The sequence below is a fragment of the Hyperolius riggenbachi genome, chromosome 1, assembly GCF_040937935.1.
Source record: "Hyperolius riggenbachi isolate aHypRig1 chromosome 1, aHypRig1.pri, whole genome shotgun sequence".
Classification (NCBI taxonomy): domain Eukaryota; kingdom Metazoa; phylum Chordata; class Amphibia; order Anura; family Hyperoliidae; genus Hyperolius; species Hyperolius riggenbachi.
Window position 1 is genome coordinate 8,642,724 of NC_090646.1, and position 15,269 is coordinate 8,657,992.

Sequence of the window (15,269 nt, forward strand, 5' to 3'; positions counted from 1 at the left end):
GACCAACTGTGCAAAGTTTGAGAACCCCACCATTACCAGTGTAAGAATGGCTGCAGTTTACATTTTCCCAGTGAAATTTATATTTGTCTCCGCCCCCTTTTTGGTTATGGGAATAAAAAGTATCCTATACTTTATTCCAGGTAATGTACTATGTGTGTGCCAAATTTCATTCAAATCCGTTCAGCCATTTTTGCGTGATCGAGTAACAAACATCCAAACATCCAAACTTTCCCATTTATAATACCGTACTGGTAGGATTAGTAGGATGGGATTTTTTGATCTGATCATCAAGTGACTGAAACTTGTAGACTGGACCTCAATTCCACAAGAAATGCAGACAACAAAAAAGTCAGTTTTTTTACAAATCGAAAGTCATTACAAAAAGGAAAAAAAAAAAAACCTTTCTAAAATATCTGCAATCTGTATAGCTGAGATAATATTGCAGTTGACCTCTCAGAGACCTGAAATAATTTTATCTCTTTTCTCATTCTACCTACATATTTTCATCATGTATAGTTTTAGTTTACTTTTTTTTTTTATACTGTGATTTAAGTAAACAGTGTTTTTATAACTGGATGATGTTTCTAAGCTGCTGAACATCTAAATTAGTCACAGCTAATGTATATCAAATCGAAAGTCATTACAAAAAGGAAAAAAAAAAAAACCTTTCTAAAATATCTGCAATCTGTATAGCTGAGATAATATTGCAGTTGACCTCTCAGAGACCTGAAATAATTTTATCTCTTTTCTCATTCTACCTACATATTTTCATCATGTATAGTTTTAGTTTACTTTTTTTTTTTATACTGTGATTTAAGTAAACAGTGTTTTTATAACTGGATGATGTTTCTAAGCTGCTGAACATCTAAATTAGTCACAGCTAATGTATATAAACCTATGCAGTGAGCTTGCTCTGTACACACTGGCTCCAGGCTACAGCAGTATCCCCGGTATATGAACTGACTCTGTACACAGTGGCTCCAGGCTACAGCAGTGTCCCGGGTACATGTGCTCTGCAAGTACTGCTATGTACATAGTCACTGCTCTCCTCATCCTTATCCTCATCTATTCATGCTGCTCTGAAGACGGAGGAGTACAGAGGTCACTGTGTCATCTGGAATCCATCATCACAAGATCTCAGTATCGCTATTATCAGGAAGGAGACATCATTATTGGAGGCATATTTTCTGTGCGGTGGGCAACTTATGACTCTCCTCGTTTTAGAAGTCCTGTGCCCAATGTTCTCTGTGATCTGTAAGTCTGTATTTCATACCATCTCCCCTTAATCAGGACCATTCCCAATCTCCACACCCTGACAGAGCGGCAGATGAGCAGCCAGAGAAAAGCCCTGCAGAAAACACACACTGATTCTTTCTTAAAAGGGTACCTGAGCTGGAATGATGAGAATAAACATGTGTGCACTGCCATCTCTGCATGACATAGGCTATGTTTCTTTTTCTCCCTCTCTTTCTCTCATTCTCTACCCCCCCCCCTTCCTTCTCTCTCTTTTCTTTCCTCTCTCTCTCTCTCTCTCTCTCTCTCTCTCTATATATATATATATATATATCTCTCTACCCCCCCCTTCCTTCTCTCTCTTTTCTTTCATCTCTCTCTCTCTCTCTCTCTCTCTCTCTCTCTCTATCTCTCTACCCCTTTCCTTCTCTCTCTTTTCTTTCATCTCTCTCTCTCTATCTCTCTCTCTCTCTCTCTCTCTTTCTCTCTCTCTCTCTCTCTCTCTCTCTCTCTCTCTCTATCTCTCTTTCTCTCATCTCCTCTCTTCTCTCTATCTCTCCCCCCTCTCTCTCTCTCTCTCCCTCTCCCCCTCTCTCTCTCTATCTCTCTTCCTCTCTCTCTTCTCTCTCTCTCTCTCTCTCTCTTCTCTCTCTCTCTCTCTCTATCTCTCTCCCCCTCTCTCTTTCTCTCTCTCTTCCTCTCTCTCTCTCTCTCTCTCTCTCTCCCCCTTTTCCTTCTCTCTCTCTTTTTTTCATCTCCCCCCTCTCTCTCTCTCTCTCTTCTTCTCTCTCTCTCTCTCTATCCCTCTTTCTCTCTCTCTTCCTCTCTCTTTCTCTCTCTCTCTCTCTCTCTCTCTCTCTCTCTCTCTCTCTCTCTCTCTCTCCTTTTTCATCTCTCTCTCTCTCTCTCTCTCTCTCTCCCCCCCCCCTCTCGCTCTCTCTCTCTCTCTCATTTTCTCTCTCCAAATCCAAATCCAAAAAAGCTTTATTGGCAGGACCAAATACATTTAGCATTGCCAAAGCGAAACAAAACATTAACATGGGGGGGGATTGTGGTAATAAGGGAAGGATATAGGTGTACAGTCCATAGGAGTGTGGAGGATGTAATGGATGGTATGGGGGGGGGATGAGATATATAGTCCATAGGGGAGGGGGGTATAGGTATACAGTCCATAGGGGAGGGGAGTATGGGGTTATACAGTCCATGTGGTATCATGTTCCTCTCAGTTGGTGGCAGGCAGTGATATATCGGGCAGCTATTTGCACAGTTTTCCTCTTCCCCCAATAGGATAGTTTCCTCTCTCTATCTCTCTCTCCTCTTCCTTCTCTCTCTTTTCCTTCCCCCTCTCTCTCTCCCTCTCTCTCCCCACTCTCTCTATCCCTCCCTTTCCCTCTCTTTTCTTTCCTCTCTCTCTCTCCCTCCCTCTTCCTCTCCCTCTCCCTCTCTCCCTTCTCTCTATTTTCTTTCCCCTGATCTCTCTTTATTTTTCTCTTTCTCTCCCTCCTTCTCTCTATGTTCCTCTCCTGTGAGAGTATTCTGTAGGGCATCTGAATTGCAGCAGAGACAGTTGATCCCTGCAGAGAATGCAGCTGCTCCGCTCACATAGCTGTCATGAGAAGCCTTTTTGAAGAGGTTGAAGGAGTGGAAAATCCTAATGGGCAATATAGGGAGTTCCACAGTGTTAGAGCAGCTCTTGAGAAGTCCTGGAGTCGTGCATGGGACTGGGTGATGCTGGGGGCGGTCAGGGGATGTTCACTGGAGGACCAGAGTGAGCTTCTAGATGTGTAGCTCTGAGTAAGATTGGAAATGTAGGTTGGTCAGGTTTTGTGGACAGATTTGTAGGCCAGAAACAGTATCTTGAATCTGATTCTGGACTGGATAGGAAGCCAGTGGAGGGATTCACAGAGGGGAGCTGCCGTGGTGGAGCAATGGGAGGAGTGGATAATTCTGGCTGCCGCATTCATGATGGACTGCAGCGGGGTAATTTGGGTTATAGGGAGACCAGACAGAAAGGCGTTGCAGTAGTCGAGGCGGGAAATTATGAGAGCATGGATGAGGAGTTTGGTGGTGGCAGAGGTCAGGAAAGGGCGAATCTTACAGATGTTATGAAGGTGGAAGTTGCAGGACTTTGTGAGGATTTGGATGTGGGGAGTAAAGGAGAGTCCAGGGTGACAAGCAGACAGCCTTGAGAGGTAGGGCGAATGGTAGTGTGGTTAACAGTGGTAAGATCATCAATTCCATTTTGACCAGGTGTCATTAAGGTGTCACCTTCTATTAGGTGTTAAAACTCGTTTCTGGGTCATATCAAACAAAAGTGTAGATGCCTGAAAGGTTGGTCAATTAAGGTTTGTGTGCTAATTTTTTGGAAGAACTCATCTTTATCAGGAAGGTTGGAGCTAATTAAAAAACAAAAAAACAAAAAAACAAAAAAAAAAACACAAGCTGCTTACCTGGGGCATCCTGCAGCCCCTGCAGCCTATCTGTCCCTCGCCACAGCTCTGCTCCCAGTCGGTGGCCTGGTGGGGTCCGCTCCATTGCAGATGCTGACCTTGCCAGGTGGGCATCTTCAACACAGCTACGCTGCTCACAGTTGCGTTCCCATTGCCGAGAGTGTTCTGCTCAAGCGCAGTACTTCTGTGCCTGCACAGAACACTTCAGGCTACGCGAGTGCAGTCACGAGCAGTGCTCGCACTCATGAAGGCACAGAAGATGGTCCGCATCTGCAATGGAGGGGACCCGGGGCACTGTTTGGGAGTCGAGCTGCAGCAAGGGACAGATAGGCTGCCAGGTGGAGCTGGAGGAAGCCACAGGCAAGTACTAAGTAGATCTTGTTTTTTGTTTTTTTTTGTTTTTTTAAAAAAAAAGCTTGGATGTTTCCTTTAAAGAGAATCTGTATTGTTAAAATCGCACAAAAGTAAACATACCAGTGCGTTAGGGGACATCTCCTATTACCCTCTGTCACAATTTCGCCGCTCCCCGCCGCATTAAAAGTGGTTAAAAACAGTTTTAAAAAGTTTGTTTATAAACAAACAAAATGGCCACCAAAACAGGAAGTAGGTTGATGTACAGCATGTCTACACATAGAAAATACATCCATACACAAGCAGGCTGTATACACCCTTCCTTTTTAATCTCAAGAGATCATTTGTGTGCTTCTTTCCCCCTGCAGCTATCTTCCACTGAAGTGTCAGGCTGTTTCTTCCTGCAGAGTGCAGACAGCTGTGCCTGTATGTAATTCTTCAGTATGTGAAAGCCCAGCCAGCTCAGAGGACGATTTATCCAGCTTGTAAAAGATAAGAGAGAAGAGAGAAGCTGCCATAATCTAAATAATACACAGGCAGTGTGCAGAGAGGGGCCTGGAGGGGGGAGATGCATCACAGAACCACAACACTGAAGAACTTGGCAGCCTTCCAGACACAGCCTGACAAGTCTGACAAGAGAGAGATAAGTTGATTTATTACAGAGATGGTGATAGTAGAACGTGCTGCAGTAAGCCAGAACACATTAGAATAGCTTTTGGAACTTGTAGGATGATAAAAAACAGGATGCAATTTTTGTTACGGAGTCTCTTTAAAGCAAACCTGAAATGAAAGTAAATTTATGTGATGGTTAACTGTAGGCGCTTTACTAAAAGGAAATTAAACATAGAACTGAGGTTTATATTTTCACGCTTAGAATAAGGTCATAAAATGAAGCACTTGATAGACTCAGCTACTGTATATCTACAGTGGCTTGCAAAAGTATTCGGCTCCCTTGAAGTTTTCCACATTTTGTCACATTATTGCCACAAACATGCATCAATTTTATTGGAATTCCACCAGAAAGACCAATACAAAGTGGTGTACACATGAGAAGTGGAATGAAAATCATACATGATTCCAAACATTTTTTACAAATCAATAACTGCAAAGTGGGGTGTGCGTAATTATTCGGCCCTCTGAGTCAATACTTCGTAGAACAACCTTTTGCTGCAATTACAGCTGCCAGTCTTTTAGGGTATGTCTCTATCAGCTTTGCACATCTAGAGACTGAAATCCTTGCCCATTCTTCTTTGCAAAACAGCTCCAGCTCAGTCAGATTATATGGTCAGCGTTTGTGAACAGCAGTTTTCAGATCTTGCCACAGATTCTCGAATGGATTTAGATCTGGACTTTGACTGGGCCATTCTAAAACATGGATATGTTTTGTTTTAAACCATTCCATTGTTGCCCTGGCTTTATGTTTAGGGTCGTTGTCCTGCTGGAAGGTGAACCTCCGCCCCAGTCTCAAGTCTTTTGCAGACTCCAAGAGGTTTTCTTCCAAGATTGCCCTGTATTTGGCTCCATCCATTTTCCCATCAACTCTGACCAGCTTCCCTGTCCCTGTTGAAGAGATGCACCCCCGAGCATGATGCTGCCACCACCATATTTGACAGTGGGGATGGTGTGTTCTGAGTGATGTGCAGTGTTAGTTTTCTGCCACACATAGCATTTTGCATTTTGGCCAAAAAGTTCCATTTTGGTCTCATTTGACCAGAGCACCTTCTTCCACATGTTTGCTGTGTCCCCCACCTGGCTTGTGGCAAACTGCAAACAGGACATCTTATGCTTTTCTGTTAACAATGGCTTTCTTCTCTTCCATAAGAGCCAACTTTGTGCAGTGCACAACTAGTGTTGGGCGAACACCTGGATGTTCGGGTTCGCGAACGTTCGCCGAACATAGCCGCGATGTTCGGGTGTTCGCGCCGAACTCCGAACATAATGGAAGTGAATGGGGACCCGAACTTTCGTGCTTTGTAAAGCTTCCTTACATGCTACATACCCCAAATTTGCAGGATATGTGCACCTTGGGAGTGGGTACAAGAGGAAAAAAATATTTGAAAAAGAGCTTATAGTTTTTGAGAAAATTGATTGTACAGTGGTGGGTGAGCGGTGTACTACTATTCCCAGCAGCGAGACAGAGCACAATGCTATACAGTGGTGGGTGAGCGGTGTACTACTGTTCCCAGCAGCGACACAGAGCACAATGCTATACAGTGGTGGGTGAGCGGTGTACTACTGTTCCCAGCAGCGACACAGAGCACAATGCTATACAGTGGTGGGTGAGCGGTGTACTACTGTTCCCAGCAGCGAAACAGAGCAGTGGTGGGTGAGCGGTGTACTACTATTCCCAGCAGCGACACAGAGCACAATGCTATACAGTGGCCGGTGAGCGGTGTACTACTGTTCCCAGCAGAGACACAGAGTGGCAGTAAACACAATGCTATACAGTGGTGGTGAACGGTGTACACAGAGTGGCAGTAAACACAATGCTATATAGTGTGGGTGAGCGGTGTACTACTGTTCGCAGCAGCGACACAATGACTGGGGGGACCCTAGCTAGCCTGGCTGGAGAGATAACTACCCTGCCTGCCTACCCAAAGCTAAACCCACAGACAAATGGCGTAGAAATGACGTGGATCGCTAGAGCCCTTAAAAAACAAATGTTACAATCTCACATTTCCTCTTTGATAGACAAAAAACAAAACAGACTCCACAAATCTGAAGAGATTGTTCAGGAATTCAGATCATACTATGAGTCCCTGTACAACCTCCATCCCGATCCACAAAATCCAAATGAAATTGCTAAGAGACTAGCAAAAATCTCAGTCTTCCTCGAACAACACTCCACTTCCTTCAATCTGTCTCAGACAGACATGGAAGATCTGGAAGCCCCTATCACAGAGGATGAATTTCGAATAGCAGTAAAATCTCTTAAGCCAGGTAAAGCACCAGGCCCAGATGGGCTTACAGCCCAATATTACAAAGCATTCAACACAATCCTAGCCCCGGCATTTGTTTCTGCCTTCAATAATATCACCAATTCCTCTGTTCCCTCACCCCAATTTCTAGAGGCCCACATCACTGTCATCCCGAAACCCGAAAAAGACAAACAATATTGCACCAACTACAGGCCAATCTCCCTCCTGAATCTAGACGCTAAATTATTGGCTAAGATACTCGCCAACAGATTGCTCCCCCTTATCCCAGATCACATCTGCCCGGATCAGGCTGGTTTTATCCCGGGCAGAGAAGCTAAAGACAATGTCATGCGCACAATCAATCTTATGGCACATGTTATAAAAAATGACATCAAAGCTTGCATTCTTTCTACAGACGCTGAAAAGGCCTTTGACAGGGTGGAGTGGGATTATATCCATGCCACCCTGGTCAAACTTGGTCTAGGTGCCAGCATGAGACGGTGGATTGCTTTATTATACAGCAACCCCTCAGCTCGAGTTAAGGCGAATGGCCTGCTTTCTGAACCCTTTAAAATTTCAAATGGAACCAGGCAGGGGTGCCCCCTCTCGCCTCTAATTTACACTCTTACCCTGGAGCCATTTCTAAATGCAATCCGGGCAGATGGCTCTATTAAAGGGATATTGGTGAGCAACTCAAAGCATGTGGTCTCAGCTTTTGCCGATGACCTCCTATTCTATCTGCAAGACCCATTAACATCCTTCCCACGTCTAATCCAGCATTTTAAAAACTTTGGCCTTATTTCCAACCTTAAAATTAACTTCAGTAAATCAATTGCCTTAAACTTATCACTTCCGGAAAAAACGGTCTCAAGCGCTAAATCGTTATTTGAGTTCTCCTGGTCAACATCATCTCTCCGCTATTTGGGAATTAAAATTACTAGCAACTTATCTCAACTTTTCGAAGCTAATTATACACCTATGGGGGAGACACTGAAGGCAGACCTTTTGAGATGGGGACAGCAGAAGAACCTTTCTTGGTTTGGGAGGATGGCGTCAATAAAAATGAACCTACTGCCATGCATCCTCTATATAAGTCAATGTATACCAATCATTTTACCTACCTCCTTCCTGAAAAACCTCCAAATACATATTAATAAATTCATCTGGGGTCAAAAACCGCCTCGTATCAAAAGATCTATCCTATCTGCCCCTAAGGAGATGGGAGGCACTGGGCTACCTGACCTTTTGCACTATCACATGGCATCACAACTTTGTAGGATGGTAGAATGGTCACAAGCAGCTTCTCCCAAAAACTGGGTCCAGGTGGAACAGGCAACGACTGCAAGTGCACCATACACACTTGGTTGGTCTGAGAGACCGGCTAAAACCCTCACATCCTGGCACAACCCCCTAACCCGAGCTACAATTAAAACCATGAGGAAACATTTACCAGGAATGAACCTAATCACAATACCAGGCAAACTCACGCCTCTCTGTGACAAAGTCAACTTTCCTGCAGCAATGGATATACCCTTTCTGCAGGATTGGCAAACTGGCTCAGGCCCTAGAGTAAGAGATTTTTTGACTTCTGAAGGGATTATGTCGTTCTCAGAAATGTCTGCCATAAGGAATGATAGGCCACTACGTCTATGGCAGTACTTCCAGATAAGACACTTCATAAACTCCCTGAAACCTAACACCTTCCTTAAAAAAAAAACTTTCCCCACTTGAAAATTTGCTACTGAGCGAGGGCCCTCATAGACATCTTGTATCCCAGTTATACCAACTTCTACTTGCATATCCCATCGATAACAAATTTCGCTTCCAGCAGGAATGGGAGAGAGAACTGGGACTCACTCTAGATGACGAACAATGGGGAAAAATATTTACCTTAAACCACAAAGGATCTCTTAATGCAACAACTCAGGAACTGGGATACAAGATTCTATCTAGGTGGTATAGAACACCTTTGTCACTCCAGAAAATGTTTCAACACCTGACCAACAACTGTTGGCGATGTAACTCGGGGGTAGTGTTGGGCGAACAGTGTTCGCCACTGTTCGGGTTCTGCAGAACATCACCCTGTTCGGGTGATGTTCGAGTTCGGCCGAACACCTGACGGTGCTCGGCCAAACCGTTCGGCCACATGGCCGAACTAAGAGCGCATGGCCGAACGTTCCCCGAACGTTCGGCTAGCGCTGTGATTGGCCGAACGGGTCACGTGGTTCGGACCCGAACGCGCTCTGATTGGCCGAACTGTCACGTGGTTCGGGTAAATAAATACCCGAACCACGTCATATCTCCGCCATTTGTCTGTGGGTTTAGCTTTGGGTAGGCAGGCAGGGTAGTTTGCGCTCCAGCCACGCTAGCCAGGGTCCCCCCTGTCATTGTGTCGCTGCTGGGAATAGTGGTACACCGCTCGCTCAGCCACACTATATAGCATTCTGTTTACTGCCACTCTGTGTACCTCGCTCAGCCACATTATATAGCATTCTGTTCACTGTTCTGTGTCTGCTGGGAATAGTGGTACACCGCTCGCTCAGCCACACTATATAGCATTCTGTTTACTGTTCTGTGTCTGCTGGGAATAGTGGTACACCGCTCGCTCAGCCACACTATATAGCATTCTGTTTACTGTTCTGTGTCTGCTGGGAATAGTGGTACACCGCTCGCTCAGCCACACTATATAGCATTCTGTTTACTGTTCTGTGTCTGCTGAGAATAGTGGTACACCGCTCGCTCAGCCACACTATATAGCATTCTGTTTACTGTTCTGTGTCTGCTGGGAATAGTAGTACACCGCTCGCTCAGCCACACTATATAGCATTCTGTTTACTGCCACTCTGTGTATCCTTGCATACTGTGTACCTCGCTCAGCCACATTATATAGCATTCTGTTCACTGTTCTGTGTCTGCTGGGAATAGTGGTACACCGCTCGCTCAGCCACACTATATAGCATTCTGTTTACTGTTCTGTGTCTGCTGGGAATAGTGGTACACCGCTCGCTCAGCCACACTATATAGCATTCTGTTTACTGTTCTGTGTCTGCTGGGAATAGTGGTACACCGCTCGCTCAGCCACACTATATAGCATTCTGTTTACTGTTCTGTGTCTGCTGGGAATAGTGGTACACCGCTCGCTCAGCCACACTATATAGCATTCTGTTTACTGTTCTGTGTCTGCTGGGAATAGTGGTACACCGCTCGCTCAGCCACACTATATAGCATTCTGTTTACTGTTCTGTGTCTGCTGGGAATAGTGGTACACCGCTCGCTCAGCCACACTATATAGCATTCTGTTTACTGTTCTGTGTCTGCTGGGAATAGTGGTACACCGCTCGCTCAGCCACACTATATAGCATTCTGTTTACTGTTCTGTGTCTGCTGGGAATAGTGGTACACCGCTCGCTCAGCCACACTATATAGCATTATGTTTACTGTTCTGTGTCTGCTGGGAATAGTGGTACACCGCTCGCTCAGCCACACTATATAGCATTCTGTTTACTGTTCTGTGTCTGCTGGGAATAGTGGTACACCGCTCGCTCAGCCACACTATATAGCATTCTGTTTACTGTTCTGTGTCTGCTGGGAATAGTAGTACACCGCTCACCCGCCACTGTATAGCATTGTGCTCTGTGTCGCTGCTGGGAATAGTGGTACACCGCTCACCCGTCACTGTATAGCATTGTGCTCTGTGTCGCTGCTGGGAATAGTGGTACTGTATAGCATTTCTGTACTGCCACTGTACTGCTGCCAGTCAGCGTGTACTGTAAGGATAAGTGAAATGAGGAAGAAATCCGGTGAAAGAGGGAGGGGCAAGGGAAGAGGTGTTTCCCCTGAAGGTTCACGTACAGGCCACAGGGGAGCACCCAAGAAAACCCACTCAATACCGCCCATGTTGTCCAGGACAACAACCCTCACAAATCCAAAAGAACAGGACCAGATAATTACTTGGATGACCTCTCAAGCGTCCAGCAGTGGGTTAAGCAGCACCAGCACATCACGCACGAGGTCCGAGTCCTCAGCCAGTTACAAGGAGCCAGTGGGCACAAAGCTGACACAACCGGCAGCGACACCACGCACACAACTGCCAGATAACCAGTCCGATGAATTACCTCAGGACACAATGGGGTATTCGCAGGAGCTATTCCCAGCCCAACAAACTTCCACCTTTCAAAGGTCAATGGAGGAACAGCCAGAAATGTTGTGCCTGGATTCACAACCGTTAACTGTGGGAAATGCACCGCGCACTGAAATACAAGGCGAGTCCGAGGAGGACTCGGAAACCCAAATCCCAGAGCAATTTGGGCAGGAGGGGTTGCAATTGCAGGAGGTCGGCCGACAAGATCTGGAAGACGACGTTGGAGTGTGCTGCGCAGAGGTTGTTGTGGGGAGCTCTACTCCACGGCGGCGGCCCACAATGACATATGACGAGTTTGAGGAGATGGAAGAGGAGGGTATGGACAATGTGGACAGAGACCCAGATTTTGTTTGTGAACGAGAACATCGCCGTCGTAGCAGCAGCACAGATGAGTCTGTTGAAGAACCCACTGCTGCACGAGTTCGCCTTGTGCCACAAGGTAGGCGGCGCGCAATTTCAGGCACCACAAGCGTGGAAGTTCAAGTGAGAGGCAAAGGAGGAGCAAACAGAAATCGCCAGCAAGGAGGCAGGTGCTCCAAAGTCTGGGCTTTTTTTGAAGACTGCACTGAGGATGTTACCATGGCGATTTGCAAGGTGTGCAAGACCCGCCTGAGCAGGGGGAAAAGTATTAACAACCTCTCCACCACCAGCATGAGCCGTCACATGCTATCCAAACATCCCACTCTGTGGGCAAACGCGTCAGGACAGGGTACCAGCAACAACACTGCCTCCCTTGGGTTCACCAGACTCACCACCAGACCCGCCTCAGCAGCAGCAGTAGCCCAGCCATTGCGTGGTTCACAACATTCACAAACATCAGACGACGCTGACACTGTCACTTTCCGGAGTAGTGCTCTTGAGGTCTCCCAGTGTTCATCAAACACAACAACCAACAGCCCTTCCGTGTGCAGCGCTACGGTTCAGTTGTCTGTCTCGGAGATGTTTGAGCGCAAGAGGAAATTGCCAGCAAATGACCCCCGGGCCGTGGCCGTAACAGCCAGCATAGCCAAGCTTCTGGCCTGCGAAATGCTGCCATATCGAGTGGTGGAGACAAACAGCTTCAAGGGCATGATGTCAGTGGCCATCCCACGTTACGTGGTTCCCAGCCGCTACCACTTTGCGCGCTCTACAGTGCCTGAGTTGCATGAGCACGTGGTCAGCAAAATAACCCGAAGCTTGAAGAATGCCGTTGCCTGCAAGGTTCACCTCACCACTGACACCTGGACGAGTGCGTTCGGCCAGGGTCGATACATCTCCCTTACCGCGCACTGGGTGAACCTTGTGGAGCCTGGCAGCGATTCCTCACCTGCTACGGCACGGGTGTTGCCCACGCCACAAACAGCTGCACCGCCGTCCCTCCCACTGGATAACAACAGCAGCACCTACCTCTCTGACTCCTTCTCCTCCAACGCATTTTAAAGCTGTACCTCATCCGGAAACGCTAACCCAGCAGCAGTAGGATCGTGGAAGCAGTGCAGCACAGCTGTTGGCATGCGTCAGCAAGCGTTGCTGAAGCTAATCTGCCTTGGGGATAAGCAACACACAGGGGAGGAAATTTGGAGGGGAATAAAGGAACAGACGGATTTGTGGCTGGGACCGCTGGACCTGAAACCGGGCATGGTTGTGTGTGATAATGGGAGTAATCTCATTCGCGCTTTAAGGTTGGCTAAGCTGACACACATCCCTTGCCTGGCGCACGTGATGAACCTAGTAGTTCAGCGGTTCCTGAGGACATACCCAGGCGTGGCCGATCTTCTGTTGAAGGTGCGTCGAGTGGCCAAACATTGTAGAAATTCCAGTACTGCTTCGGGGGCACTCGCCAAGATGCAGGAACGCTTCAATCTCCCCCACCATCGTTTGCTGTGTGATGTCCCTACGCGCTGGAATTCTAAGCTGCACATGCTAGCCCGCTTTTGCGAGCAGAAGAGTGCAGTGGTCCAGTACATGACGGCGCAGTACCGAGGCGCATCCGGCCAGCTGCCAAGCTTCTGTGGATCCGATTGGGCCAACATGTTGGACCTCTGCCAAGTCCTCCAAAATTTTGAGCAATCCACGTTGCTTGTGAGCAGTGACAACTCTTCAGTCAGCATTACCATACCACTGCTGTGTTTACTGAAGAGGTCGATGTTAAAAATCAAGGAAACAGCTGTCATGATGCAACTGGGGGAATCTGAAGGAGAAAACGATCAGCGTGATGGTACCAACATCAGGCCATCCGCCTCAAGGAACGCTGGCCCCAGCAGCTATGACGAAGAAGAGGAGGAGGAACAGCTGGAGTTGGAGCAGGAATTTCATGCCACCACTGACGAGGGCCAGAGCGGTGCACGTTGGACTTCCACAATTCAACGCGAATGGTCAGCAGAAGCAGACCAGGAGGAAGGTGACGACTATGATGCATCACAACAACTATCACAACGCTCACAAGAGGATGATGAGGATTCTGGTAGGACTCTGGCACACATGGCTCAATTCATGCTAGACTGCATTGAACGTGACCCACGCATTGTGCGCATTCTGGACAACACCAATTACTGGGTTTATACCCTTCTGGATCCACGATACAAACACAATGTTCCAAAACTGCTTGAAGAAAGAGTCAGACAGGTCAAAATGGAAGAATACCAGCAGGCCCTTGTGGAGACTTTAGAGAGGAGATTGACATCCTCCCCCTCCTCTAGCCAGTTGTACGCAGACAGACTGACTTCCGCAAACCCAGGACGACCAGGAGGGCAGCAAACAACGCAAGCCGCAGCTAGTACCCAAAAGGGAATGGTATCGGCAGTGTCCTTGGAGTGGGAAAATTTTCTGACACCCATGCAGCATCAGCCCACTGAACAGCAAGCGTGCAGATCCACCTCCAACACCGATCGCCTGGAGAAGATGGTCAAGGACTACATGTCAGATGACGTAGCTGTGTCGAACAATCCATCTGCACCCTTCAACTATTGGGTATCGAAGCTAGACACCTGGCACGAACTGGCAATGTACGCAATAGAGGTACTGGCTTGCCCGGCAGCCAGCGTTATGTCGGAACGCTGTTTCAGTGCTGCCGGAGGCATCGTCACAGATCGGCGTATCCGCCTCTCTACAGAAAATGCAGACCGTCTGACTCAAATTAAAATGAATCAATCCTGGATTGGAAATGACTACGCAACACTCCAGGACCCCAACCAAGTAACATGACCAATGAACATCTGGGATGGTGTAGCGTTTCCGGTCCCTGTTTATTGAACCTCTCATCTGTATTACATTTATGACTGCATGGCGGCAAAAAGCATTGCTGCTATATCCGCACGCTTTTTGTCCTCATGCAAGGCCTGGGTTGTTGTGTCTCACAAAGCGTGGCCTTCTCCTCCTGTGCCTCCTCCTGTTCCATCACGTCTGCTGCTGCTGGGTTAGCGTTGCCGCGTGGTCCCTGTTTATTGAACCACTTATCTTTATTACATTTATGACTGCATGGCGGTACAAAGCATGCTATCCGCACGCTTCTTGCCCTTATGCAAGGCCTGGGTTGTTGTGTCTCACAAAGCGTGGCCTTCTCCTCCTGCGCCTCCTCCTGTTCCATCACGTCTGCTGCTGCTGGGTTAGCGTTGCCGCGTGGTCCCTGTTTATTGAACCACTTATCTTTATTACATTTATGACTGCATGGCGGTACAAAGCATGCTATCCGCACGCTTCTTGCCCTCATGCAAGGCCTGGGTTGTTGTGTCTCACAAAGCGTGGCCTTCTCCTCCTGCGCCTCCTCCTGTTCCATCACGTCTGCTGCTGCTGGGTTAGCGTTGCCGCGTGGTCCCTGTTTATTGAACCACTTATCTTTATTACATTTATGACTGCATGGCGGTACAAAGCATGCTATCCGCACGCTTCTTGCCCTCATGCAAGGCCTGGGTTGTTGTGTCTCGCAAAGCGTGGCCTTCTCCTCCTGCGCCTCCTCCTGTTCCATCACGTCTGCTGCTGCTGCTGCTGCTGGGTTAGCGTTGCCGGTCCCTGTTTATGGAACCTCTTATCTTTATTACATTTATGACTGCATGGCAGTACAAAGCATAAAATCCGCACGCTTCTTGCCCTCATGCAAGGCCGGGGTTGTTGTGTCTCACAAAGCGTGGCCTTCTCCTCCTGCGCCTCCTCCTGTTCCATCACGTGTGCTGCTGCTGGGTTAGCGTTACCGGTCCCTTT

General features: G+C 47.5%; 1 protein-coding gene across 1 annotated transcript in view; it reads left to right on the forward strand.

Annotated features, from left to right (window-relative positions):
* The first annotated feature begins 6,661 nt into the window (after positions 1-6,661).
* Positions 6,662-15,269, forward strand: part of LOC137541475 (vomeronasal type-2 receptor 26-like) — a 93,146-nt gene continuing 84,538 nt past the window's right edge. The window contains exon 1 of the mRNA XM_068265020.1: positions 6,662-7,452. Within this exon, the coding sequence (XP_068121121.1) occupies positions 6,662-7,452 (791 nt within the window). The remainder of the gene's footprint in view (positions 7,453-15,269) is intronic.